The sequence below is a fragment of the Centrocercus urophasianus genome, unplaced genomic scaffold (assembly GCF_019232065.1).
Source record: "Centrocercus urophasianus isolate 14NV4802_14NV808 unplaced genomic scaffold, USGS_Curo_1.0 seq_73, whole genome shotgun sequence".
NCBI classification, from domain to species: Eukaryota; Metazoa; Chordata; class Aves; order Galliformes; family Phasianidae; genus Centrocercus; species Centrocercus urophasianus.
Genome location: NW_024885344.1, coordinates 1,044,325 through 1,069,759, shown reverse-complemented (window position 1 = coordinate 1,069,759; position 25,435 = coordinate 1,044,325). Strand labels below are relative to the sequence as shown.

Below are 25,435 nucleotides of genomic sequence, written 5' to 3'. Positions count from 1 at the left end.
CCTCCGCCTCCTCCTTTCTCTCCTCCCCAGTCAGCCAGGAGCCACGTCACCCAGCGCTGCTCCGGGGCTGCCGAGAGGACAAAACCTAACTTTGCACAGGCCCTGCTCAGAAGGGAAAGGCGGCAACGGGGACGCAGTTCTGGGAGAGAGAAAAGTCCAGGGACGTTGGGGCAGGGGACGTGGAGCCTTGGGAAGGCGGAGAGAAGAGAGCTGCGGACTCTGAGAGAAGGGAAAGTTCAGCCAGAGGAAAGCGTAAGCTCGGCTGAGGACGGAGCTCCCCGCGGGGTTTTACAGCTGCCCTCGCCCACCGCCGCCATGAACATCTTCCGCATCCTGGGGGACGTCTCCCACTTGTTGGCCATCATCATCCTGCTGGTGAAGATCCACAGGTCCAAGTCCTGTGCTGGTGAGTGCTCTCTGGGCAAGGAGGGGACCCTACTCCTCAGCTCTTCAGAGGCATCAGGCTCCACTTCCTTCCTCCCTTGCGCTGCCTCCCAGTTTCTTCTCCAGCTTCTCTCTCATCCCTTTCTGGTACACCCTGGGGTGTTTTTTTTCTTTCAAGCCCATCACCGGGCTTTGCTGTGGTTTGCAGCACTCCACAGCCTGGTGGATAGCTTCCTCGCCAGGAGGCAGAAGGATGTGCTGGAAGGATGTGATGTGGCACGGCACACAGCCACGGGGAAGGTGTCTGTGTGACAGCGAAGCAGAGGGGAGGAGGGTGATAAGGCAGAAAGTGAGCACAAGAAGGTTTGGTGGCACCAAAAGCAATGACCTCTGGTGAAAAGATGCAGACAGAATGCTGCTTCAGGCTAGAGGCCCTGTTTGGGCAAGGCATGCAGAGCAGTTGCTTCCCACAGAGCCAGAGGCTTGCAGGTAGATGAGAGGATGGGTTCAGCTGTGCTTGGCCATGTTTGCCACCCCACCAGTGGTGACAGCAGCACCAACACATGTGGGCCAGTCCCCAGTCCCACAGCAATTCACCACAATGAGATGGGCAGGCGTGTTAGGATGAGGGCTTTGTGATGGTGAGATCCTGGCTTCTGGAGAAACACACGAACACAAGTGATCTCAAAAAAAGCACAGGGCAAAACCCACATCTGAAGGGTTTTTCTTCTCTCACCCACCTTGCCTGTCTCTCCTGTCCTTGCCACACAGGTATCTCAGGGAAAAGCCAGATTCTTTTTGCCCTCGTCTTCACTACCCGCTACCTGGACCTGTTCACAACCTTCATCTCCCTCTACAACACCGTGATGAAGGTAAGGAGAGCAGCAGGGAAGCAGACGTTCCCCCCAGCTTCGCCATGGTTTCACCACATTAGTTTTTCAGCCAGAGGGAGGCAGGAGCAACTCCATCTTCTTTGCCTGTCACCAAAGCTAGTGGGTTACACACAGGAAGAGCAGCGAAAGGAGCTCCCTTCGGTGTCCCTGGCCCTCCACTGACCATAGAACTCGCTCACTGCGTTAAACAAGTGAGCCCACCACATTTAGCACCACCAAGACCAGCTTGAGATGCTGTGAATGAGGGCTGGGCACGCACAACTGTTGGCTGCCACCAAGCTGACATCTTAACAGAGAGCCTTAGAGTTCTTAAACAACAGTTACCCTCATGGTAGGGCTGAGTAGCAATCTGCAGTTGACCACAGGAGCACCTCCAACACCCATCACAAGCCAGTGTAGAAAAATTGCTCACTGCTATCTCACCACAGCACAGCCCAGCAGGTGAACAGACCTGGCTTTCGGCAAAGCTGACTGAAGCCAAGCTTCTATTCAAGCACAGGCAGTGCGACTGCAGGTCGGATCTTGCAGTTCTACTTCTCTCCCCCAGGTCATTTTCTTGATATGTGCCTACATCACCGTGTACATGATCTACGTGAAGTTCCAGAAAACTTTTGACAGTGAGAACGACTCCTTTCGCCTGGAGTTCCTCCTGGTCCCTGTGACAGGCCTGTCCTTCCTGGAGAACCACAGCTTCACCCCCCTGGAGGTAAGGAAAGCACGGGGCAGGAGAGGGGAGGGAAGCCTGGCACTACCCAGATTGCAGGATGGTGAAGAGCTCGGGTTTTTAATACCAAAAGCATGCAGGAGAGGCAAGGCTGGTAATCCATGAAGAGCATGTAATCTGTAGAGCATCTCAGCACTGCCTTCTCTCATTCCCCATGCTGTCAAGAGTACAGCTTTGAGTCTTTCCATGTCATTGGAGTCGGACTAGATGACCCTTAAGGGTCCCTTCCAACTCACACAATTCTACGACGATTCTATCATCACCACCACCTCCATTTGCACCTCACAGATACTCTGGACCTTCTCCATCTACCTGGAGTCCGTAGCTATCCTGCCTCAGCTCTTCATGATCAGCAAGACAGGGGAAGCAGAGACCATCACAACGCATTACCTTTTCTTCCTGGGCCTCTATCGTGCCCTCTATATCGCCAACTGGGTCTGGCGCTACCACACCGAGAAGTTCTACGACCAGATTGCTGTGGTCTCTGGGGTGGTACAGACCATCTTCTACTGCGACTTCTTCTATCTCTACGTTACCAAAGGTGGGTGAAAGTGTTGGTATACATTGGATGCGGTCATTTGGCCTTCTTGCAGCTTGCCAGCTGTTAATCCTTGAGTTCACTCCTTGTCTGTGTAGAAATCAAAACCAGAGCTCCGGCTGGTTTAAGCCCACCCTGAGAAGTTAAATGTTTTCTGGTACATTCATTTCCGCGTGCTTTCTGAGATTGTGTGAATCACAAAAAAACTCAGAGGGGGGAGAAAACAGGCAGGCAACGCACCTGCAGACGTACGGAGCCAATATTAAGCCTACTTTTCCTTTCGGTGTAGAAGACACAGCATTCCCAAGGACTCATTCTGCAGGAAGACAGGCATCTGCACGTACAAGACTCCGCAGATTCCCAAAACCAGATGCCAGCGATGGCTGCACAGCAGCGCTAACAGGCATACAATCTGGTAGAACACGCTACGGTGCTGAGGCTAAAGTAGGCTTTAAACTGCTCAGTTGCTGAGGAGGGAGGAATTTGATGAAACGCAGCTCTACAGACATTTTCTTCTTTCCTGTTCCCCAGCTATTCCAGCAGATCCTGCGCTGGGGGCTCTGATGGGTGGCTCTAAGCAGCTCCCTGCACTGTTCCTGCTAGTAGAGAGGTGATGGTGTAGAACAGAGGGCTGGCCTCGGTGGATTAAGATTTTCTTCTGTAATTGAAACATCTCTGACGTTAGAACATCACTTTGCAAAACCACCATCAAGGTGCCCTACGTCAATGCCTTTTTTGCCTCCCATCGCCCATTTTAGCTTCATTCAATTCACGAGTTCTGCATCCTTACATTCTGTTAGAAATCTATACCCTTTGCAGTTGTGGAAGGTGGAACAAAAGGGGAAGGGAAAAAAAAAAAAACACCTCACAACTGCTGGCTTTTGGTCTCACATCACTAAGCATAAAGCTGCAGAACTCAGATGACACAGGAGGGAGAAATGAAAAACATTTGTCCCTGGGACATCACAGCAGGAAGAGAATTGCCTTCCCCCCACCCCCCCCAATCCCCCTTCTTTTACACAACTGTTCTGGATCAAGGGAAAGGAGAAGATGGTGGGAGCTATGCAAATGCCTGGCAGTCATTTATGGCAACCAGAAATGTTGTAGCAGGTTGCATCTCTCTTACGCTTGCAAAAAAGAAAAAGCATCTTTTCAAAACATTTCTATCACAGGAGGGCGCAGACAAAAGGGCAGCGATTCTGGTAAGGAAAGCAAGGATGCTTTATAAAAAGAAACCTACTTAATAAGGTTACAAAGCATCGCAAAGGGATCCTTATATAACGCCGGTTCTCTTCATCTTGTTTTTAAAACCAGATGAGCCGCTTTCTGTTTAACGCAGGGACCTGAAGGATGAAGGAAACCTTCAGCTCCCCAGAACTTGTGTTTCACAGAACAGCTGAGGTTGGAAGCACATGCAGGGATCATCTACTCCAACCCCTGGTGTTTCTGTGAGGCCTGCCAGCCAAGCTTCCCACGGCACACCAGCAGGGGGATGCTTGCAGGCTCTGGCCATAAGGCCATTTATTCTCCCTTAAAAGTAATGAAGGTGTACCATGAACAGAAGAGTGTATTGTATCATAGGAAAAAAAAAAAGGGGGGGGGAATATTGGTTTGAAAAGCTGGCAGCCTGCTATCTGGTGGTCCAAATGATCAGATTCAGAATACCTGTAGAAACAATGGATCAGTTTATATTCCCAGGAAGCCTTCATTTCCATCTCTTTTCACAGTCCTAAAAGGAAAGAAGCTAAGCCTTCCAATGCCTGTTTGAAGCCATTTCCAGACAACGCCAGAAATTCCAAAGATGAAACTCTATTGACCACAGCTTTCCTTTCCTGGCCCTTGTTGACTGAAGAATGGCTCAGCTGGGCTTCACTCCAGTGCCAGGAAGACAGCGAGGCCAGGACAGCTGGTATGCTTGTCACCTGGATGAGACTCTCCCTCCATTTTGTTGCGTTTCTTCTCACTTGAAATCGGTGCTAATAAGTAGTGCTGGCCAATGCTAAGAAACACAGCTCGTTTTCTCCCTGCTCTTCCTAGCACCCACCTCCATAACATGCCTCTACCTTACCCCGAACCACCACAAGAAGCAAAAGGGAACTGTCACACTCCTCCAGTCCCCAACAAACGCCACCGTGAGGAGGGCGTGTTATCGTGAGTCTGATAACGTATACAAAGCTCACTGGCCCTGTGTGCAACCACAGAATCACCCAAGTTGGAATGAACCCACAAAGACTGAATCCCACTCCTGGCTCCACGCAGGACCATCCAAAATTCAACTGTTACACCACCGGTACGTGAACACCGCCCTCCAAAAACTGACTCTGCTTGAACCCCCCTCTATTAAGGTCGGCGTTACCTTCACATGGCAAGAATCTTCCGTTCCACAGGTATTCCAGCATCCTCCCCACTCACCCATCTCCAGTGAGGGTTCCTCACGTTCTACAGATGAGGGACATTTCAATTATAATTCAGTGGGTCGCCAACAGATGTTCCCAACCCCCTTGGATTTGACTTCTTTTAACAACTGGGAAGAACGGGGGCAAACGTTTGTTTTACGCTCCAAAAACAATAAAGACAAAATTCACAGTTTATTGACAACAGTGTTTTTATTTATACCTACAAAAGAAAACAAGATGGTATCAAAAGGACAATTTACAAACTAAGAATAGTAACATAGCTCTTAGTATCCTGTGCCTGAACACCACGGATCTATGAATCTCTCAATTCAAGTCTTGGTTAATACAACAGGAATGTGTTCAGAGACCAGCAAACGTGTGAAACGAGATGCTGGTCCCACACAAAGCCACTAACCCTTCCATTGCTCAGAGAAGTCCAAACAGTAAATTGCTTCAGGAAGTGGGAGGGGAGGAGACACCCGAGTCCTTACGACACTCCCACAGAACTTGTTACAGATTGAAAACAAACGCAAACGATACCAGAGGCTAATGCTTATCAACGAGGGCCCCCCAGCTGGTGTTGGAACAGAGCAGCGAGCACCAGGTGGGACAGGGGCAGCACGCGCCGCCGTGCGCTTCAGCGCTCAGCAATCTGCTTAACACTCCAAACTGAACCCAGACCCTGGACTTCAGCTGACCTCAGTAACAATAAAGCTCTGCAAGACTTGGCATCTGTATGTTTACATGTGCACAAGTCCCCCCCCAAATGAAGTAAAAGCGACAGCAAACTATAAGGCAGCTTTGGTGGCCCAGAGACCCTTTCTAAAGCCAGTCAGCAAGATGCCCTACTCCTACACCCCTCAGACACATTTCTGCATCAGTCACAAATTAAAAATAATAATAATAAACCTCTATGCTTGCTTGTGAGGGAGGCCAAAGACAGATCAGTCAGTGCCCGGCTAAATGAAATGTTTCTGGCTTTCATTGCTCGCCTAAGCAATGGAATTTGAAGAGGGGATGAGGGAAGCAAGGGTCTGGAAAAAAATCTCTCCCTTCTCCCTCTGTGTCAGCAACCTACCTGTGTGCTGCACAAACCAATGTGCATTTAGACCACAAAATTAATACTCTGGGAATTGAAAACAAAAAAAATAATCTGTATAAGCAAGCTTTTTGCCTGTACTATAAGTAGTTCCACTCTGTTAGGAAGGGGTGGGCTGCCTTGCTCATCCATATGCAAGAATGTCGACAGGGAGGAAAAAAAAAAAAACAGAAACCCCCCCCAGCAAACCAACAACCCAACGATCTGCATTTTCCTAATGCAAAGTTCATGCCTCACAAACCAGGAGATGTATCCATTCCTTTTGTCACGTTATCAGATACAGAGCGGCTAACTTCTCTCATCATCTACCATCTCTGAACCGTCTCATATAGGAAATAACAAGTCGACAACATGCTTTACTAAAGGGGAAACCCCCCCCCCCCAACACACACACCCACCTTAGCCTGTAAAATAAACAATTTATTTACTTATTTACTAAAATTTCACTCTTCTCTAACATTTTCTAAAATGCTACCTACCTGCAAGAGCTGAGCTCAAAGGGACCAATGGAACGGGGAAATGCACTCAAAGCCAGGAAAAGCAATAGTCAGAGCAAGGTACAAAAGAAAGAAAGCTTCAGAATTAAGATGCACTAACCAGCTCACTCCTTACCTCGTGGAAGGGAGATTCCAGGCAATCTCCTCCTCCGCCCTTCCTCCCCTCGCCCCTCCCCCAGCCCACCCTATTCAAACCTTATAAAGGTGGAAAACTCCATCCCATTTTGCTCAGTGTAGCAGCATTCAGAGCATTTCCCATGGCAAGAAGTGACTTTGTTCACCAAGGAAAGACTAACAAGATACGCTGTTGGTGGTCTTCATTCCGTTCGGTTTCTGGGCTCTCAAATAAGACTCATCTCCATAAACCCAACAGTAGGAACCTGAGAGCAGAAACTAGTTTAAGGGTAGCCAGGTTTCAGGCATTAATGACTCTGCAGTTTAACAACTGCAAGAGAAAGGACTTACTTGGCTGAACGCCGCAGCAGTAATGCCCTACAGTGACTTTACCTAGTTTTCAGGTACTGAATCTGAGACAAGTTTGGTCTTCAACACAGGGGTTTTAATCTCAACCTCCCTACTGCAGATACCTCCTACAGGTACCAGAAGATGGGCTGCTGCTACCAGAGCTGCAGAGAATGCCAACAATTTACTCAGAACACCACTGCACTGAGACAAACGAGCAGAGTTTTCCTTTAGAGAGTTACCTATGATAGATTACAAGCAACAATAGTGAGCTACTTTAAAAAAATATATTAAGATTAGGAAAAGCGAGCATTGCTCCCTTGCATTTATCATGTTAAATGAACTGCTTTTTGGCTCCCCAAAGGCTCCCACCTCTCTGGATACTTCCTGAAATTAAGTTAATGTATTACAGAATAGAAACTTCCTCCCCTCAAAGCAAGTTTGGTTTTTTTTTTTTTGCACAAACCTTAGACACCAAGATGATCGAGCTGGGACCTATCTGCCTTATACTCATTTATTTTAGAGAAAATAAAATTTCCAATTTCCTCAACATGCAAGACAAAAAATAATAAATTTTCCAGTCAACTATATATATCTCTTTTTTTTTAAAAAAAAAAAAAAGGAAAAAAAAAAGATAGGGTCAGTAATGTGGATTACTGGGGGCCATTTTCGATGGGCTCAAGGGATTGGAACGGTGAATTCTAAGCCTAGCCTGCATGAGAGAGACATCACAATGGGAAAGAAGAGAAAGAAAAGGTTCCTTTAAATGCAAGAGGTCTAACACTGGTCACCAGCAGGCGAGTGGTCTCATTTGCGTGAGGGTGGAGGGGGTGGGGGCGGGGGTGGGTACTGGTAGGTGGCAGTCTGTCCCATATAGCCCATCACATTAGTGGCAGGGGGCTGAGGAAACTGTTGTGACATGAGCGGCTGCGGCTGCTGGCCTGAGCGCCCCACCATCCCTGCATACTGCTGTTGGGTAGTGCTCTGTGAGGTTCTCCCAGCGGTGGCAGCTGTGGTGCTGGCACCATAGCCACTAGCACTGTACTCCGCAGTGCCATAGCCACTCGTGCCATAGGCAGCTGCTCCATAGCTCCCTTGAGTGTAACCATACTGGCTCTGTGCTGCCCCAAAAGCGGAATTTGGGCTCCCGTAGGCACTGCCATAGGTCTTGTTGGCTCCGTTGGCGTAACTGTCACCACGCTCACGGTCTCTGAAGCCACCTGAGTCTCTCCGGCCCTCTTTCACTCCCCGGAGCCTCCTGTCACACTCTTCCTGGTACATCAGGTTAGGGTTGTTTACTGAACTGCTCGTTCGGTAACGAGAACGACCTCCTGGCGACGGATACATTAAGATTCAGTACCGTGAACAAGTTTTCAACAACGAACTCTGGTAATTATTGCCACCCTTTCTCCCCCTTCTACAGGCAGGGCACTGCCCACAAGGAGCAAAGCCATTCGCCTGACTCGCACAGTTTGTGTGCATCCATCCCTGCGTTTTATTCAAGGTGTAGCTATGAAGCTCAGGAAGTGTTAATGAGCGCACTGGGAGACAAAGGAAACAGAAGTAGTATAGGACTAGCTTAGGGATGTAATGAAACTTATTATTCCTTCAGGGAGAGGAGGAAGAAATAGTCTCAGCCACTGAAGGTGAAGTCAGAAAACCCATTCCCTGATTTTAATTGCACTTGTGCATGCACACGCATCCTGCATCTGTGTCTAGGTAGGAGCTACAAGAAATTAATTACTTCATGTAGAATTAGCTCCTTGAGGATATTATTGGGGGAGGGAGGGGGGGAAAAAGAACCAAAAATCTGACTAAGCTATAGTAGTGGCCTACTAGCTTGTAAAAAAGAAATACTTATAGAACACATGGAGATCTCAGGTATGAAACAAATGTACTGCTGACGTTTTATCCTAAAGTTTCACTTATTACTTCCTCATCCTCCTTCGATCTTCCCTCCCTCAAAATGGGAACCTACTCCCTACGCAGCCCCTCCCCCAGTTGTTTTTACCTCCACCACCACCTCCTCCTCCTCTGTGGTCCACAAGCTGCATCAGCTTTGGATTGATGGCTTGATTGGCTTCTTCCAACACTTTGATAAGCTCCCTGGCTTGTTTCAGGTTTCCTGGTGTGAAGAACGTGTACGCGGTACCTTTGTTGGTACTGCGCGCGGTGCGGCCAATGCGGTGCACGTAATCTTCAGAGCTGTTCGGATAGTCGTAGTTTATCACAAATTTAACGTCTTCCACATCTTGAGAAGTGCCCGGGTGCGAAGCACAGTGAAAGGGTGGGGTTGAGGAAAGGGGAGAAGAAGAGAGGACGTGCCAACGAAAGGTGGGGAGCACGAATGCAGGTGACAGTAATAAGAAAAAAAAAAAAACAACACCAAGTTAGCAAATGCGTGGAATAGATACAAGACAGACTCATCCCAAAAGAGTAGAAGACTCGGATTTGAGATCATTGGGAACAAAGACCAGCGTCCTGAAAAACAGTGGTAGATTTCAAGCAGCTTCTCCCTGCACTCAAATTCATCCTCCCCAGAATGCATTTCTCTGTATTCCAGCCTTAAATTCATTGATGTTGGTGAACAAGCTGAGCTCTGTACTTTTTTTTTTTTTTCCAAAGCACAATCCTGATGGTGAAAACCACACCATCTGACACAGCAAACTGGGGTGGAAGAAGGGAAGGACTGCCACTGTCAAGCTTTTACTCTGTTGGGAGAAGTCTAACAAGTAATAACAGTAATGAGATCACTTACCTTCCATTTGGTAACATGAAATAAAATGCAAGTCTTACAAATATTTACTTTTACAATCCTAACGAAGATACGGTGAGCTACTTCCCCTGGCCTCAAGTTTAAGGCTCTCCAATCACACTACTATTCAGACAACTCATTAAAAACTGTACAGATCGTACCTACGGTATCTTAACTTAGCTGCATAGTTATCACAAGAAGGCATTGCACTAACATTTCACTGTGCTGTTCTGTCCACTTCGGGCAAGCTTTGGCAATTTGGGCCATCCTGCATTCTGTTTACAGTTCCCAACTTCCCACATCAGATTGAAGCAGGAAGTGAAGGGATCAAAACTGCTGGGTAAAGAATACTAAAAGAGATTGGAGCCGCACACCTTCCGGGGAGACTTCAGAAACTCGTGGGACAGAAACAAAGCAAATGTTAGTGTAACACTTCAGTGAAAGCATCTAAAGTACCGAAACCACCTATTTGCTACAGTATAGAACATTAAAAAAAGCATGGATTTACAGTAAGTGTCCTAACAGCTCGTGAAAAAAAAAAATCTGCATTTTAAGACGAATATTCTGAAAATATCCAAAATAAAACACAGATTTTTTGTGATTTCCTTTTTTTTTCTTTTTTTTCTTTTTTTTTTTTTGTTTTAAAGAGAGAAACATTCTCTGTTTGTTACCAGACCGATGCACACTCCCTCCTCCTGTGGGAAACCGCTGCAGCCGATCCCGTCTCTTTGCCTTTTATTTTTGGCGGCCTCCTTTCGAAAACTCCGCCCTCTGACACGGGACCACTGGAGCGCGGGGAGCATGCATCAAGGGTCCGTGGCAGCGAGAAGTCCCCACACACGCTCGCTCTGTGAACTGGCTTAGATGCTTCTCTGTAGCCCCATTTGGTTGGGAAGCGCCGGAGAACCTGGCTTCAGGTAAAAGTTTCAGGTCCTCCAACGCTTTCTGGCCCCGATTTGGGGCTCTTAGGGGCATTTGTCAACGACAAAAAAAGGAGATGCGAAAAACAACATCCAAAGGGTCAGACTGCATCTATTGCCCAGACTGCGTCAATTTCAAAGGGGTCGTAGGAAAAAATAAAAATGAGGGGGCTTGTAGTGGCAGGAGGGGGACTTTATGTCTGTTTCTTATTACAGCAAAGGGGGGGCTCCTCAGTCTTTGCTGGCTCCAAAGTCCTGAATCACACCAAAAAAAGGGAGTGAGAAGGCAGGTTTCACAGGGGGCTGCGCGAGTCTCCAGCTAGGGTCCTTGATGCAACAGGTTTTTTAAGAAGGGGAAAGCGAAACAGAGAGGAGTTCACATGACAGATTGCATCTTCACAGCCAGGGTACAACTAGTTTGACAAGCTGCAGGCTACATGATCCTCAGTCAGCCCCATTACGCACATCCATCAGTAGCAAAGCAACGTGAATTACCACAGAGGATAAAGGATGTGCTTTCCCAGCAGAAAGCGCAGGGAAGCGGAGCTATCGATGTAGACAGCACTGACTTGACTGGGGAGGACTGGGAAGAATGGGAAGGCAGGAAGAGGAAAACGTAAGACTGTTGTCCAGACTAGAAAGTGAACCTGGCAGAGCACGCAGCTGGCTGAAGAAATACCCGAGCAAGTACAAGACTCGGCTTCTCCAGTCTAGCATGCTCCAAAGTGTTTGTGCGCACTCACAATCTTCCTGCACTTTCAGAAGATCGTGTGGCAGGAACTAAAATTGAAACCATCAATCATTTTTTGACAGCTATTTGGGAAACATGCCCTTTGTCAGGCCATCAGAGTATCCTATGGCACAGACAGTCTCCGATTATGGTATTCATTAGAAGGGACAAACTAGCAAACATGCTAGTCTAGAGAGCTGGTTTGACCATCAATGTAGATGTGCCCCCACCCCTGCACTGAGAATGATCTGTAGCTGATATCAAAGTTTCTGTTAAAGAAAACAAAACAAAACAAATTCAATGTTTTTAGTTTAATAGACTGAACAAAAAAAAAAAAAAATTTAAAAAAAAAAAAAAAAAAAAATCAGTGCAGAGAGAGGACCTCACTCCAGGGAATTACCACAAAGAAGTCATTATGGGACTCAGAACTTACCTGGCAGAAGCTTTTTTGAAACCAATGTTCCATTAAGAAGAGGGAAAGCCCTGGTGACTCAGCCAAAAGGCGCGCGCCCCTGTTTTATGTTATTTAGGTAGAAGCCTTCACTTTCCAGGATCTTGGAGGAAGTCGTCCAGAAGTTTGCCAGTTAAGTGACTTATTTTAAGAAGCAGCAAACTCAGGGCCCCAAAACAAGCAGAGATGTTGTTCAGTAACAAGAAACAGACTCTGGTACCTTTCCCCCACAGCTTGGGTGAAGTGGAGGATGGGAAGTGGGGGAGACTGTTTTCTGAAGTGTTATCCAATTGAGTAGTTTCAGTGAGTGTTTTTGAGGGGGGTGAGGCTGTTTTAAATGTCTAGGCAAGATGCACAAAGAAGCTACCAGCACATAGCAAGCCTGTTTAAAAAACGCTGCTAGAGAAAGCAGCTCTCTTTCATACAAACTAGTTTCAGGCCTCTGTCCCTTCTCCCAACAGGCCCAAGTTCTAACTGCACAGGTCCAGACATGACCCTAGAGGGCAGAGACTGAAGTCCGTATAATCACCTCTCTGAGGAAGTGTTGGACATTTTTTGAATGGGGAGGGGAAGGAGGGGTGCAGGTTGTGTGAACAAAGGCTGCCACATCTGCTAATGGTCTGCCTGCGTTCAAGTGACCGAGATGCACAGCACAGCCACCCTTTCAGCATATGAAAAATAGAGTTCAAATAACGGTGACTTCCAATAAACCTGAGATTTTCCAGATGTTATCTGCAACGATGAGCAATAATTTCATCTAAAATTCACCACTACAAGACACTAAGCCCTAAGTGGTTTATATTCTGCCACTCAGGGAGGTTGGAATATTCAGTGCGCGTTATTAAACTCAGCACTTCAGAAGTCATCCTCCCCTTATGGAGTGGGCAGATGCTTAAGGGCTGTTCCTAGCACAGTGTTTCACAGTCCAAGTATGCTCATTTAAGAAGGGGGTGCAACTGATCCATCCAGATCATTTTCATACTACCAGAATTGAGCGGTGCAATTTTGATTCAGTTACAATATCGGGCAACACTGTTCATGGCCATATGTAAGCTCAGTGATCCTGCCTAGAAGGAACACAGAGGAGGGGAATTACATGTCAAAATCAAAAATCTAGAGCAGTGCTTTCTCAGATGTGAACACATCTGCAGGGTAAAGATGTGTATATGTTGGGGTTTGTATGTTTCAATCTGCGGTGCGCTATGCAGGAGAATATTAGCTATTTGCTGTTGAAATGCTCTCCCACAGCTTCCTACTTGGGCTTTATCTGGCACGCTCTGAACAGAGCAATCCATCCCTATAATCCAGCAACAAAAGCTGGATTTGGGGAAGAGGTGAGTGTGGTGGAAGGGTTGGGTTGCATAATTGGACGTCTCTTCTCCCTCTTGGCGATCGATTAGTCATGCCTAGGCCTTGCTGCAGACCAAAGCCTGTTCATTAGGAGCAGGAAGAGACTTTGAATATGAAAGAAAAAAAAAAGATTAATGTTAAAAAACGTATTTCACATGTGGGGGAAAATCACGCTTTGATTTTTTTTTTTTTTTTTTTTTTTTTTAAAAGAAAGCATTTCAGGCCATAGAAGAAAAATATGCAGCAGTAGGCAAGAGTGGTCTATGTGTACAAACCTAGCCCACGAGATGCAACGTCGGTAGCAATGAGGATAGGAGCCTTTCCAGAGCGAAACTCTGTAAAACAAAGCATGCTATGAAGCAAGACTTTTCAAAACAAGATAACCTTATCTGAACTTGATTTACATTAAATGCTCACTTTCCAGAATCTTGGTAATATGTACGGCAATGTCAGAAAACCCAACAAGTCAGGAAATAGCACATCAATTACTTCTCCATAATCTGGCGTCACAGGTTAAGCTAATTTTCCCATTGCATTTTGGTCAAATACAACCACTGAAATTAACAGTAAAGGCAAAAGAAAATCCTCTGAAACGTATCTACTGGGCATAGAGACAAAAGAAAGCCTAAGAACAGCACATCTCAGTAAGTTACATGCAGCAGCCCGAGTTATCCCCCCCTCAGTGATGGACTCACCATTAAGCACCCAATCTCTTTCTGGCTGACTCTTGTCTCCATGGATACACATAGCTGGCCAACTGCCAAACAGAGACATACATTAGTATAGACAGAAAGTACATATATTAAAGGCAACAGGAAGCTTTATTGGCATTTCAGAAAGAAGGCAGAAAATAAAAAATTTGAGAAATATTTTTATTCCCCATCTCCTTCCTCTGGCCTTTACCTACCCAGAATGTATGCTTGCACATTCAGATGCACCTAGAATGTTTCCTGCATATTAAACCCACTAACCATATAGCAGCCATCTAAGCCAAATCACATTTGCTATATTGATGCTGTTCCTGCCAGTTCATTACATCAGTATTCTGAGGTACTGAAAGCTGACAGTTGACAAATATTCTCTCTTGCATTAATGCTTTGATGGACTGGAATATTCCAGGAAATCAAGACTGAATTCAGCCAAGAACCAAATGGACAGGTTGTTCCCAACAACAGCATGGCAAATGTTTAAACCTTGCTGCTTTTATTACAGCTTCTGTTTCTCACTACAAGCAAAGGGTGGAGGGAGTTAATCACCCATCTCTGCGCATCCTTCGAGTGAGATCATCACATCGTCTCTTTGTCTCCACAAAGATGATGGTCTTATTTTCTTTCTCCGCCATGATTTCTTCCATTAGCTGTATCAGTCTAAAATAGACATGAGAGCACTGAGCACACACACACAGCGATAAAGCCAGCACCGCTTTCACAAAATTTAGGTCTTTTGTCCAGTACTACAATTAAGAATGCGATTACGATTACGACTACGATTACGTGTGCAATAGATTGGATAAATACAGGACTTACTTGCCAGGTAACATTCAAAGGTTAAGTAATACCTCACAGTAAATTCACTATTCAGAATTCATATTTGACAACGCTGATATTAAAATATAGCCAAAAAAACTGAAACTCTAGGGAAAAATGAGCGTACTTATGGTCTTTCTCACTCTCCATGCACACATCCACTATCTGCAGGATATTGTGGTTGGCGCTCAGCTCCAAGTTCCCCACGTTGATCTGAACATAGTCCTGCAGGAAGTCCTCAGCAAGCTGGCGCACTTCTTTGGGCCAGGTGGCACTCCACATCAGGGTCTGTCTGTCAGGCTAAGAGAAAGGGAGAAAGGTTTACGGTTGTGGACTTCAGATGGGAAACCAAAGGAGGCTGTTCTTTTACAAGGTGAAACACACCCTGATCTGGTCAACAATTTTGCGGATCTGGGGTTCAAAGCCCATGTCTAACATCCTGTCTGCTTCGTCCAGCACGAGGTATGTACACCGACGAAGGTTGGTCTTCCCTGCCTCAAGGAAGTCAATCAAGCGACCCGGTGTAGCAATGCAGATCTCCACACCTTCGAAACAGGAGGAAAAAAGAATAAGGCTCTTCATTTGAATGTCAACTGGTATTTTTAGTCAGAATGAATCACCTTCTAGAGCAAAATCGCTTCAATAAAATGAAAAAGCACCACCCTCATCCATATCCAAGATTGACTCATTTCAGTAGAAGCCCTAGTTTCTTTTAATAATTCATTTTTTTCCCCATTCTGAAGTTACCATTACAGTGCCATTAGAACAATAAATGCAGTACAGAAGCTAAAAGCTTACTGTCAGAAAACACCAGCTGCCCAAAAACCAGAACTAAAATAAGCTTCTACTCAACCCTGACCCCCTTTCATCCACGCTTATACAATGGAGAGAGCTCTCTAGGAAAAATAACAGTGACCTACAACTAAACCCGATCTGTTCAACAAGCATCAAGTGTCTCCCTTGCTGCACAGGTCAAATTAGCTTCAATTCCTTTTTTTTCCTTTTAAGTTTTAAATCACAGATCGAAATCATGGCCTTTAATACTGAATAATAATGCTATAATTATGACAGTCACCAAACCCGTAACTGCCAGCATAAAAACAGAATTCAAGTATTCACAAAGCAGCATCAAGGATGTTAATTTACATATTCCTTAAAATGGTGGAAGGGGTCCCTCAACTTTCAAGCCTCGGAGGCGAGTTCTTCAGAAGCAAGTGTTATAGAAATACCCACAAACATTAAGTTTAGCCAAGTAATGAATTGAGAAACAACAAAAAAACAACAAACAAAAAGCAGCACAAAAACCTCATACTTTCATCGATGCTTCACTTGCAGATGCACAGTACGCTGGGGCAGCCCTGATCTTTCTGTTTGTGTCAACTTGGGCTCCTCACAGCTGATGAAGCTGGCAAAGCTCATGCAACAATTAGACTTCTAGCAGAGTCATAGGCTTGCTAAAGACACTGAAAAAACTGCACTTTGTTATCAGCGATGTATTCCTCCACAGCAAATTCACCAGATACAAAGGAAATCACAACCGAGTCAAAAGTGCATTCAATGAGCTCTAGCCAACAATCTTTCCTGCAGCAAATAGTAAGCAACGCTCCAAAGACAGTAACTCTTATCTGCCCAAATTCTCTAACTAACAAGTCTCCTTCATCCACTGCACAGCACTACAGAAAGTATGCCAAATTTCACCAAGTTGACCCCCTCACTGTCTTTTCATATAATATTGTCTCCTCCATTGACGATGCTGCTTCTGAACAGGATGCACTGCTGCTCTACTGAATAGAACTATCCCACAGCCTTCTACCACACATTGCTACCCTGATACTGCAGTGTTCAACAGTAACTCTTCAAACCACAGTGGTAAGTAAAAACTTTTGATTCCTTGTGCAGATCTGCACGTGTAAGCTTTATCTTACCATCTTCTCGCACAATTATATCCACTTCTTCTTAGCCTAGAGAAGATTAGACCCTCAGAACATTCCTGCCTTTGAAATTACACGCAGACAGCCCTTGGTATAAGGTTGGGTCACCAGAGCACTACTGCTGTTGCTGCAGAAACATGGCACCTTATTATTCTTAACTCCATCCCTTTGCTATGCTAGGAAAGGTAATTGCAGAATTTTATGAAGGTGCCACGAGCAGAAAGCTTAGTCCTTAAGAACAAGTTCTAGTGACCTTCACAAGTTCAAAGATAAAATGGAAAGGAAGCCTAATATCCAAATAAGCCACTATACAACGCTATAATTGCAAGGGGAAGAAGAGACAGCTTCTCAGTCACTAATACCTCTTCAAACAGGCTTCAAGATCACTCTCAAATACACAGGTTGTTTTTTGGGCTTTTTTTTTTGTTTGTTTGTTTTTAAAAAACACCACTCCAGAAATTTGCAAACCCACATTTCAAGATCTAATTTAGATTACCTCTTTCTAGATCTCTGATCTGGGGACCTTTGGGTGCTCCTCCATAAATGCAGGTACTCTTCAGCCTTGAACATTTGCCATAATCGTCAGCCACCTGCTGCACCTGCTGGGCCAGCTCCCTGGTAGGTGCAAGAACCAGGCACTGCAGAATGAATCAATTCAGGTTAGTCAAGCTGTAGACATGGCCTTAACTTAAGGGCTCTGCTCAAATGCCATAAGCAAAGCCAGATCATCTGCTCTCTAATAGCTAAAACATAGAAACATCTTCAGATCATGTCAGGAATTACACAGAATTTCAACTAATGAGCGGGATGTTCACACTGTGATTGTAAATGTGCTCTACTTACTATTATGATTTATCAATTAAATCACACATCTCATTAACGCTGCCATGCCATGCAGATAAAAGAAGAGGTTTGACAAGCACTTACAATTGGGCCATCCCCTCTCTCCAAATATGGCTGGTGGTTGATGTGAACAATTGCAGGCAACAGGTACTGGAACAACAAAAAAAAAACCTATGTCAAGACAGAGGACTCCAATATTCAACACTAACGACCACCTGCTGTGACAACTGGGCCATGGGAAGAGCCCACTTTGCCTAACATCCCTTCAAAAGCCACTACATGTTTCAGAGATAGGAATAAATCTCATCTGTGTTAATACCTACAAAACCATGCTTGTATTTATTCAAAAGATGAGATTTCCAGAGCTGCTAGACAGAGCCACCTCATCTGCTTTTGGCATAGGTGGAAAACTTGGCTGCTTCGTACCTTTGAAGAAAAGGCACATCTGGAGCCTAAATTAGTAGAATTGAGTCATCCTGGCTTTAAACAATGCTTCTCGTAAAGAAGGAAATACCTTCCTGACCACTGCAGATAAAATTAATATATTAATGAAGACTCAGCCATCATTTCTTTGGATTTTCATATTTAGTAAGACAAATACACCATAGAGCACATACTATTTCCTAAACCACACTGTAAGCACGGACAAAAGAAGTGCTTCAACATCAAGACAGAAGCACGCAAAAAACACGCCTGTGGATGAGACAGGTTAGATGAGCTGAGGCTCACCCACGATGCAATGAAGCAAGCTGTAAAAACATGCAAAAGCCTCACTTCGTGCTTATAGTACTAAGACCAAACACTAGTAACAAGCAGCCAAGGGTAAATTCCACAAGGCAACAGTGAAAATAAGTCTGGAGAGGAAAGGGAAGAATACATACTGCAAGTGTCTTCCCAGAGCCAGTCTGCGCAATGCCCACCATATCACGACCACTGAGAGCAAGTGGAAAGCCTTGGCACTGAATTGGAGTGGGTTCTGTGAAATTCTGGTCCATCAGGGCATCCATCACATACTCTAAACATTTAAGGAGGGAAACAATTTCTTTAAGGATAACTGAAGCTGAATGTAGTTTCAGAAAACCTTGTAAAAACAGAATTTACTGCTTTTGAGTAATCCTCATTTTCTTAAAGAAAGGCAAAATACTTACGTGGAAAGCTGCATTGGTGGAAGGCAAACACAGGCTTGGGGCAGCCCTCCATTCCTCGAATTGTTATCTCTTTCTTCCTTCTCAGTTCTTCAACTTCATACTATTTACATGGAGAAAAAAAAAATGCAAAGAAATGCCAAATTTCAGCAGGATCCTCAAGCACGTGCTTCTAATTATTAAGTTGCTTCACACCTCTACCTAACAGCTTACTTAGGGAGATCAGATCGACAAGATCTCAAAATGACTGCTTTCCTCAGGATTCCACCCTAGATCAAGCTGTCACATAGGCTCTCAACCAATCAGAGGTAAGGCTTCTCTACAAAGCCTAGCATCTGTTTTCTTCCAACCAGCCTTTCTAAAAACAAGTGCATCAATACCAGGTTTCAAAGGCTTTTTTCCTTCTTCCAAGGCCAGAATTTATCAACAGCTTCAAACGTGAACAGAAGCAGAGGGACAGACTAAGCACGTTCTGTATGACAGTACTGAGAACCCAGTAAATAAAACAGGCCCTGCCATATTACAAACAAGGTGAAGGCAGGGCAGTCCCTCTCTTTCCATTAAAACATACCAAAGAATTTCCTTCCTGCTTCTAAGAAGCCCAGGCAACATCACAATGACCCACTAATGGCCTAATACTTTAAAATAGCATTTCTGAAATGTGTACTCAGAAAAGGACAATTTTAGGATCAGGGGAAGGGGCTGTCCAGGTTTGAATCCGGAGAGTAGCAAGCACACCGGTTAGCAGGGCACGTGTAACTGCAGCACTGCAAGGCAGAGGCTAAGGACAGGCTACAAAAACAGACCAGGAGCAATGGACTTGTTCAGCCTGAGAGAGGGGACTAACAAGGGAGTCTATAACAGCTACTTTCAGCTCTTTGTTGTGAGCTACTTTAGAGAAGATGGAGCCAGACCTTAAAAACTTCAATTAGTTATTGAGGAAAAAAATACCATGAGAAACATTAAGACCTGAGACAGCCACACAGATGGATACAAACTCTAATCATCCCTGGGACATCTGAACTAAGAAGGACAAGGCATTAAGCAAACTGCTTGAGCTCTGAGCAGAGCATTGGATGAGAGGATGGCCACAAAGACGATCAGGGGACTGGAGCACCTCCCCTATGAAGACAGGCTGAGAGAGCTGGGCTTGTTCAGCCTGGAGGAAAGAAGGCTGTGGGGTGACCTCATGGCAGCCTTTCAGTACCTAAGGGGAGCCTACAGACAGGAGGGAAAACAACTCTTCGAAAGGGTTGATGACTGCAGGACAAGGGGAAATGGTTTTAAGTTGACGGAGGGAAGATTTGGGCTGGATGTCAGAGGGAAGTTCTTTACAGAGTGCTGAGGTGCTGGAATATCCTACCCAGAGAGGTTGTGGATGCCCCGTCCCTGGAGGTGTTCAAGGCCAGGTTGGATGGGGCCCTGGGCAGCCTGGTCTAGTGTGAAATGGGGAGGTTGGTGGCCCTGCATGTGGCAGGGGGTTGGAGATTCATGATCCTTGAGGTTCCTTCCAACCCGGGCCATTCTGTGAAGTTCCTTTTTTCAGCCTGAACTGCTATCACAAAACCATATTTCTCCCAAATCTTCCTCAAGTATTTGTACCAATCTTAGCTCATTTCAGGGCCTCCTCAGTAGAGAAACTCTGAAGTCCTCTAATTTGCATCTGCACTGACAAAGGATGACATTTCATTTGTCAATCTCATGTAAGCAGACCACAGCAGTGTTTTGGTGGTGAGTTGCAAGTGGCCAAACGTAAAATACCATGTATAAAAATGGCTGAAAACAGAAGCATCACTTCTGCTGACGTTACAGCGACAGCAACTACAAGCGTGAGGCAGCAGAGGACAAACATGCCAAACAAGATTAATGAAGAGACAGTTTTATTACGCGCTGTTCTAGAGGCCCTAGAACAAAGCTTCCCAGTTGTGACACTTTTTGTCGTATGTAAAAACTTACTGGAGTAAGCCTGGCCACTTCTGGATGTTCCACGTAAAAATTCTTCTCAAACTTGGGCAGTTCATTTAAGTCCCATTTTTTCTTTCGTAAGCGCTCCCCTGGGTTACCAAACTTCTTTGGAGGAAGAGGACCACCACGGCTTGCTCCAAACCTGGAAATACCAACATAAATTACAAACAGAAGCATTTAGTTAGTTGGGAATTTGCACGTTTCTGCAGCATTTCCACTCCTTTTCATCCCCTTGACACGAGCACAATACTCTCACAGTTCACTCTCTCTCTCCCTCCTAGAAACCAATACTATGATAGCTACAGCAACACAAACATGCCCTGTGCCCATTCTAACCCAAAGCCATCCCTGAGGTTCCTTTCAGCGCAGCCATTTTTAGGTCAGCCTTTCAATACCTAAAGGGAGGCTACAAACAGGAGGGGAATCGACTCTTTGAAAGGGTTGATAACTGCAGGGCAAGGGGAAATGGTTTTAATGGTTGAGGGAGATTTAGGTTGGATGTCAGGGGGAAGTTCTTTACAGAGAGAATGGTGAAGTGCTGGAACAGGCTGCCCAGAGAGGCTGTGGTTGTGTGCCCTGTCCCTGGAGGTGTTCAAGGCCAGGTTGGATGAGGCCCTGGGCAGCCTGGTCAAGTGTTAAATGGGTTGGAAAGTCAGGATCCTTAAGGTCCCTTCCAACCCTGGCCATTCTGTGATCCCTTCCCTGGGACAAAGCTGCTGGTACAGCTGTGCCTCTTATTTTTCACTGAAGCTTAGATTACACTTAAAACATGGATAGATGAAAAGCATGGGAGAAATCTCTAATCACAAGTTCCTTCCATCTCAAGAGTAATTTTTATTAAGACAATTGCTGTTTTCCTTTCTTCCCTTCTCCAGCTTCTCCCCTTTCTTATCAAACCATATGCCTCAAATACAAAACAAGAAAGAACAAAAAGGAAACAAGGTCAGCAAAGCCTGATAGTCTGTGTACAACACTAGAACCAAGGCAATAAGTAACACCTCCCTTTTTAAACCAGCCACAGCAGAACAAAACCACAAAACAAAACAAATCCACCGGGGGGGGGGGAAAAAGAAAAAAAAAAAAAAAAAAAGGATCTTCTTTCAAACATCTCTGCTAAAAAACGTCCTAAGCATCAAGCAATGCCAAGTTACTGTTCTCTCACAGAAGTTTTATTTACTCAGTTAATTTCACGCACTTCAGAAGGTTAAGAACTCTCCTATGACTCAGGGATGCAGTAAACAAAACAATAACTTCTGGCCAAAATCTGTAACGCTACTGAATTAGAGTAGTATGAAGCAGTTACTTACTGGATACATTATAAATTATTATTTACTTTAAAACTCCACCAGAAAAATTACAGTCAACAAAACAAACCAAAAGCTACAGAAATCCCAAAGCAGTTTTCATTAACTGGTAACTAGAGGAAAGCCTGATAAAACTGAAGTAGATTTGAAATACTGCTTGCATTACCTTAATTACAGGACTATCTGTTCAGACAGTAGCCACATTTGCTCTTTAAACTGCTTCCTAAAGGAAATTACAAAATGACAAAGGCTAAGAGACCAAAAAGAAGAACCTGAACATATTAACAGGAAGGAGTTACACTGTTGGAAAAAGCTTGGCAGATATAATTTAACTTACAGCCAGCAATGCAAATTCTAATGTTTGTTTTGCTGCAAGTGTTTCATTACATCTCTTCTCTCTTGTATAAACACCCCTTATTTTCTCCTCCTATGTTCACCAGGTTCCCCACCAGCACCCTGTGTTATCAGTCATTTCTGTCACAGGCAAAGATAACAAAACACAATTTCAAAAATCACTTTGAAGCATTAAGTTGTCTTCTGGGACAAAGGAGAAACAACAATAGTACAGATCATTTCCAGAAACATTCTGCTCCGCTGAAGATACCTGCTGCTGACCATGCTAACTTGAGGTCCAAATGCTAACTTGAGGTCCAAATGCTAACTACTGATGCAACCCAGCAGTTCTAACAGAAGGCAGAGAGAGCCTTGCTGGAGTCTACTGGAGGGCGAGAGGAAAAGCTGACTGCAAGACTGGACCCCAAAACAGCTGAGCACTCTATGTGCTCCACAGCTATCCAGAGGGAAGAATCCACACGCAGAGGGCGGTGAGGCACTGGAACAGGCTGCCCAAGGAGGCTGTGGATGCCCCATCCCTGGAGGCATTCAAGGCCAGGCTGGATGTGGCTCTGGGCAGCCTGGTCTGGTGGCTGCTGACCTTGCACATAGCAGGGGAGTTGAAACTAGATGATCATCGTGGTCCTTTTCAACCCAGGCCATTCTATGATTATGATTCACGTGCTCTGACACGAGTGCAGCAGTTCCAGTTCTCCGTCCCCATACGCAATATGGCTGCACGCTGACCTGAGGGAAGGGAACCCTGCTGCACTCCTGCAACCCCGCTGGGAACCACCTGATTCCAGCTCCAGTCAAGTTGATTTAAATCTAGGATTACTTCACTAAGAAATTCAGACTGACCCAGAACATTCCTCTCTAACACAAGTATGCCACACATTCTGGGACAGAACTGAGAGAATTTATTACATTCCAGAGCAAACAGTACAGCTGCCTATCCTAAGCAGTCACCTACAGGTCATTCCTCAGAGGAAGAAAACTGGAAGTCTGTATTTGTTAACTCAGGGAAAAGTCAGCACTAGGAAGATGAAGAACTTCTGTACCCAGCATCCCGGGTGGCCCCACTTTGTCAGAGGGATTATTTATGAATTGCTTGTCGGTGGCTGAATCCTGATACATTAAATCTTCTGGTGTAATAGGCCAAGGAAACAATTTTCCATGCAGATGTCCAAAAACCTGACAAATAAGGCACTCCTCCTTACTTGCTTCTTACACCACATCCCTGATCTAAACCAGAAGAATGTACGACCAAAGCCCTTCTGCAGAGCATGAGGACACAAATTTCATGCATGCTAAGCATTGTAACAACACTCTGAACAGTGTTACTTTAGGTAACTCTTAGAAAGTCTGCATACTCAAACATGCTCTCTAAACTCCAAAAGCAGCTGGGCCTGAGCTATCTCAGATTGCCAGAGCATTTACACTGATGTCCTTGTGTTGTGCTCAGCTGGAAAGCTCCTGGTGGAAAAAAACAACCATCCTCCCTGTGAAAAAAAGTGAAAGGATGCTTTAAGTTCAGAGTGTGAAATGTGGGCGCAAAGATAAAGCCTAAATATGACTATCTTCCTCCACAGATGAAGAGAAACTAAATGTTAAAGTGGATTTTGACACGTCAACAAAATATTCCTCGATCTACCACTGAGAAAAAGGGAGAAAATAAGAGCAAAAAACATGAGAATCAGTCTTAATATGGCAGACCAGATCATACGGTACATTTACTGTTAACTGTTGAGAATGGAGGCCTAACTACTTGCTACTATAAGGACGGAAAACACCACTCTCCTAAACTGGTTTTCACTTTCTCTAGGATGAGCCTTATTGCTTTTAACCCTCAGAAAGAAAACCAAGTCACAAACCATTTATATGTTACAACATCATCTACCCTTAGAAGGAGTCAAAGCTGCAAAACCCTTCCTTAATCATTTCAACAGCAACACCGGAAGCACGGAGCAGTAGGCCATAACCACAGCAGCCAGACAGCTCCCATTCGACTGCTCCATCAGCTTGGTCACGCTAAGGCTGGTCACGCACAGCTTGGCTGTGCCTGCAAAGCACAGCCCAGGCCATGTTTACAGCCACTGGCCTCCCGAGAAGGCAGGCAGCCCAGCGGCAGCTTTCACTCTCATTTCCTCTCACGAGAAGGGCCCTTCATCAACTGCCACCTTCTGAGGGAGCCCCAAAGGAGCAATGACAGCACGAAGGGCAGCGCCAGAGCCACAGAGACCCCCGTTGGTGGTTGGTGGGGAGGAGGGAGGGGAGAGGTGGTTAGGTAAAGGAGAAAATAAATTAAGGATACGGGGACAAAAGGAAGAGGTAGGCCTTAGAACTGCAAACTAGGCACGTCAGTAAGAAAAAGAGTAAATAAAAACAAAGCCACCCCTCCCTGCCGAAACTGTGACAATACGCCTCTCAACGTGAAAATCGGAGGTGCAAAATCCGTCCTCACCCCCCCACCCGCTCCCCCAATGCCCCCTCACGCTCCTCAACACGATCATGTGAGAAGAAACCCCCCCTCCCAACCCTTCCCCCCGGCCCCCAGCCTCTTCAACTGAGGTGCGCGTCCCCCAAGCCCTCTGCCCACCCCCCCCCCCCCCTTCCGATCACCCCCCGCCCCCCAGCCCGGCCCTCCCCGTCGCCCTCTTACCCGCCGCGGTCCCGGTCTCGCCCCCGGTCCCCGAAGCCCCTCATCGCCCCCGGGGGAGTGGGCGAGAGGCATCGGAATGCCGGCCGTGGTGACGGCGAAGGGCTGGGGGTGCGGGGCGAGGGCCCGGCCAGCGCCGGCTGGGTCTCGGAGGACTCGCTTTGCGCCACCTCGGCTCTCGGGAGGGACACAAACGCAGAAGAATTGGTCAGTGGGTCAGAGACCCGCTGAGCGTCGGCGGAGGGAACGGCGGGGCTCTCGGTCGGCTCCAGGGCCCGTCAAGTGTGGAGACGCTCGCGTCTTCTTCCTCCGTGCTCCCGGCACAAAATGGCCGCCGCCGCCCCAACCCGCTTCACTTACGTTACGGGCGCCCCGGCGCTGCGCAAACTGCTGCTCCCGAAAATGCCTACGCTTATTCCCGGAAGCCAACTACGTCGTACGCGCTCATGGCGAAACGCTGCTCCGAACCGAGAGCGAGATACGAAAGTTGCGTAGCGTTCTATACTTCAGCTGCCCCAGCGCGAGGCGGG

At 45.9% G+C, this 25,435-nt stretch overlaps 2 protein-coding genes across 2 annotated transcripts; one reads left to right on the top strand and one right to left on the bottom strand.

Moving 5' to 3' along the window:
• On the top strand, positions 1-5,128 carry KDELR3 (KDEL endoplasmic reticulum protein retention receptor 3). The gene is made up of 5 exons (XM_042837695.1): positions 1-406; positions 1,156-1,256; positions 1,825-1,983; positions 2,290-2,542; positions 4,267-5,128. Exons 1-5 carry the CDS (start codon positions 316-318, stop codon positions 4,305-4,307), a joined length of 645 nt encoding a protein of 214 aa, XP_042693629.1. The 5' UTR covers positions 1-315; the 3' UTR covers positions 4,308-5,128.
• DDX17 (DEAD-box helicase 17) lies at positions 5,127-25,249 on the bottom strand. Its single transcript, XM_042837694.1, has 13 exons — positions 24,909-25,249; positions 20,601-20,751; positions 18,648-18,747; positions 18,381-18,514; positions 17,584-17,649; positions 17,153-17,294; positions 15,110-15,270; positions 14,853-15,025; positions 14,456-14,566; positions 13,895-13,956; positions 13,475-13,534; positions 9,005-9,244; positions 5,127-8,324 (listed from the first exon to the last, which is right to left on the bottom strand). Exons 1-13 carry the CDS (start codon positions 24,950-24,952, stop codon positions 7,801-7,803), a joined length of 1,968 nt encoding a protein of 655 aa, XP_042693628.1. The 5' UTR covers positions 24,953-25,249; the 3' UTR covers positions 5,127-7,800.
• Positions 25,250-25,435: the final 186 nt, after the last annotated feature.